Source organism: Triticum dicoccoides, chromosome 2B, assembly GCF_002162155.2.
Source record: "Triticum dicoccoides isolate Atlit2015 ecotype Zavitan chromosome 2B, WEW_v2.0, whole genome shotgun sequence".
NCBI lineage: Eukaryota > Viridiplantae > Streptophyta > Magnoliopsida > Poales > Poaceae > Triticum > Triticum dicoccoides.
The window spans coordinates 179,995,886-179,998,897 of record NC_041383.1 but is presented as its reverse complement, the minus strand read 5'-3'; the positions used below and the strand labels follow the sequence as shown (position 1 = coordinate 179,998,897).

Below are 3,012 nucleotides of genomic sequence, written 5' to 3'. Positions count from 1 at the left end.
CAGAAAAGGCGGTTCCCAACGTACGTGCCAGTCCAGTCGCGCGCTGGAGACTTGACTCGCGCGCCAACCGTCGAGCACTCGGCTAACCAACCGCTCTCCGGTGCGCACGGCACGCCGGCCCGGTAGATAACGACGGTCACCACCACCCACCAGGAGGAAACCCTACTGTGCTACAATCCCACCTCACCGCCCTCGCTGGCCGCGCCGAGAAGCCGCCACCTTTAAAGCCAGACCAGCCGCCCACAGCCCACCAGTCCAGTCCACTCCACCACCACACCGCGCTTCCACTCCCCCACCCCCCACACCGCCCCCGCACTCGAGCTCGAGCACCCGCCATGGCGCGCCCCACCCACGCCGTCGCGGCTCTCCTGGCCGTCGTCCTCGCGCTGGCGTCCGGCGCGGCGTCGCAGGCGCCGGCGGCGGGGCCGGCGGCGCCGGCGGGGGACTGCGGCTCCGCGCTGACGGGCCTCACCGGCTGCCTCCCCTACATCACGCCGGGGGCCGCGCCGGGCAAGCCGCCCAAGGAGTGCTGCACCGGCGTCAAGACCGCGCTCGCCAGCCCCGCCAGCGTCGCCTGCCTCTGCGACGCCTTCGGCAAGGACTACGGCATCCCCATGAACCTCACCCGCGCCAAGGGCCTCCCCGCCGCCTGCGGCGGCAACCCGGCCGCCCTCAGCAACTGCAGCCGTGAGCCATCTTCCCATCTTGTTCCGATTCTCTTTTCCTCGTGTCGATTTGTGATCTGTCCCCGTGTGTTCATGGAGGGGCACGCACATGCGGTGTTGGTCTGACTCAATTTTTGGTTGTCCTGCAGTGAAACTGCCCGGCGGAGCCCCTAACGGCGCCCCTACTGAAGGTAATTCCTCACTCTCTTCTCCTTTGCAGTTCCTACATTTTGAATCCCTCTCTTTATTCCTGTAGATCCGTGCAGAAAAAAAACGTTAATTAGATCTAATCAGCAGATGCTCCAATCTGACTGATTAAAGAACTGCCGAGAGCTAGAGTCGATTTATCTCCACCTCCATTTTCCACTCTTGAGATCGAAGGGAAAACATATGAATGTGTCCTTGGGCATTGACATCAATGCTTTCTTGGACTACAGAGAATTTTTCTGGACACCTCTGGCATCTAGAATTTTTCAGTGGTCTGCATGTGAAAAAACAGAACATTTTTTGTTGTTGACAACCTCCACTTGAAAAGAAAAACATCACAAAAAAGAATGATTTTGAGATTCACATAGAATGAAATTGGCACATAGCAGACCTTCAAAATATTAGCTTGTATTGTAATCGAAGACATTCCTAATAAAGTACTGCTGTCATAGTGGCGGTGCTTTTCAATGCCATCGTAATTTTGAGGGCTGACAGCCAGATGTTGCACTGGATCACGAACAGAACATAATTGACAAACCATTATGATGCATGGCAACCACCAAATGATGCCAACTTTGGCCTTCAATTAGTGATAGAATGTGCCAGCTGCTAAAAGATGTGATTTGTGTACGTGCATCAGTTTGTATATTAAGTTCATCCTCATGGATTGTTCATCGGTGTGACACGAAAGCTGATGATAGATTATATGTTGTGATTGAGAAAAACCACCTGTTTTACTTTATTGCCCGAAGTCCTGAATTGAAATGTTGGTTCCTGCTTTTCTATCGTCTGAATCTTTTACTTCCATCCATTTTACTATACTGAAATCGAAATGTATGTTGCAGCACCTACACCAACTTCCGGATCAACACCAACAACCGTCAGCCCAAGCCCAGCGAAATCGGCAGCGACCAGATCTCCTGTCTCGGCGGCAACCATCCTCCTAGCCGCGGTGGTGGCGCCTCTGCTTTCTTACTACTACCTCTGAAGATCTGCCGCATGGTTTGTTCCATGAATTACTGTGATGTGTATGGGCATTGTGCCGCGATTTAGTGACTACTTTGTGGAGAGAACTTGTTCTGCTAGTTGTTCGGTTTAGCTCACTGTTGCCTGAACTACGAATTCTTATTGGCACCAAGTAGTTGTACTATATTTGCATGGTGTCTTCGGAATAAAGTTGATAAAAGCGATAGCTAGTGTTGTGCCGATTGATCTTCATGGGGCGCTCCGGTCCTGGCTAGATCAGTGTGCTTGGTGTTAAATGGGTATACAATGTGGAGAAGAGCAGATGCATGACGGAAACCTGATCAGTTTCTGCCGTTTCCTTGTTATATCCACGGACGTTTAGTTGCTTTGTGCCAGACCTAGTGAAGTAAAAAAAAAGGTAATTCACAGATATCCCGAGCTCATATGCTCCCATGAACGGCAAATTCGAAAGAATGAAAAATAAACTAAAAAAAAGTAGCATCAAATGCTTGAGTGCGCATCCATGAATGGCCTTTTCTTGACGATGTTGAAGTCGCTCGCGCGGATCCCCTCGGCCCTGCCGCAGTCGCTCGGCCGGCGGAGGATTGCCGGCGCCGGGTGATGCAGAAGGATCATCCACAGCCATCTATCATCCTCGACGTTGGCGGCGCACCGCACCGACTCTGTTTTTCCAAAGGTTAGGGTGTGCTATACGGTTCCGGTTCGAGCTTGCCTGATCAAACTGAGAATTCCTTGTATAATTTTCTGCCTGATTAGATCGAATCGGAAACAAAAACCGCGTCCTTCCTTATATAATCCGACGCCCGTTGTTTAAGTTCCGCTCAGAGCCATATATAACTGATTCATACGCTCTCATCTTCTGCGGATCCAAAGGCTTCTGCCATGGCGGGGAAGAGATGTGCAGATCTCCCCGCGTCTCCACAGCCGCCTCGCAAGAAGTTCGCCTTCATCGGCACGCCGTGCTCACGGCCGTCTCTTGCCAGCATCCCAGACGACCTGACCATCGAGATCCTATCACGGCTCCCGGCCAAGTCCGCGGCGAGGCTCAAGTGCGTCTGCAAGGGGTGGCTCGCCGTGATATCCAGCCGGCGCTTCGCCGACGCGCACCGAGAGCTCTCAAAGCCTCGGCCAAGGATGCTCATACTGCCTTGCG

The 3,012-nt window shown here is 53.0% G+C and overlaps 1 protein-coding gene across 1 annotated transcript; it reads left to right on the top strand.

Annotated features, from left to right (window-relative positions):
* Positions 1 to 320: 320 nt before the first annotated feature.
* LOC119362919 (non-specific lipid transfer protein-like 1) lies at positions 321 to 2,077 on the top strand. Its single transcript, XM_037628200.1, has 3 exons — positions 321 to 687; positions 815 to 856; positions 1,718 to 2,077. Exons 1-3 carry the CDS (start codon positions 336 to 338, stop codon positions 1,858 to 1,860), a joined length of 537 nt encoding a protein of 178 aa, XP_037484097.1. The 5' UTR covers positions 321 to 335; the 3' UTR covers positions 1,861 to 2,077.
* The last annotated feature ends 935 nt before the right edge of the window (positions 2,078 to 3,012 follow it).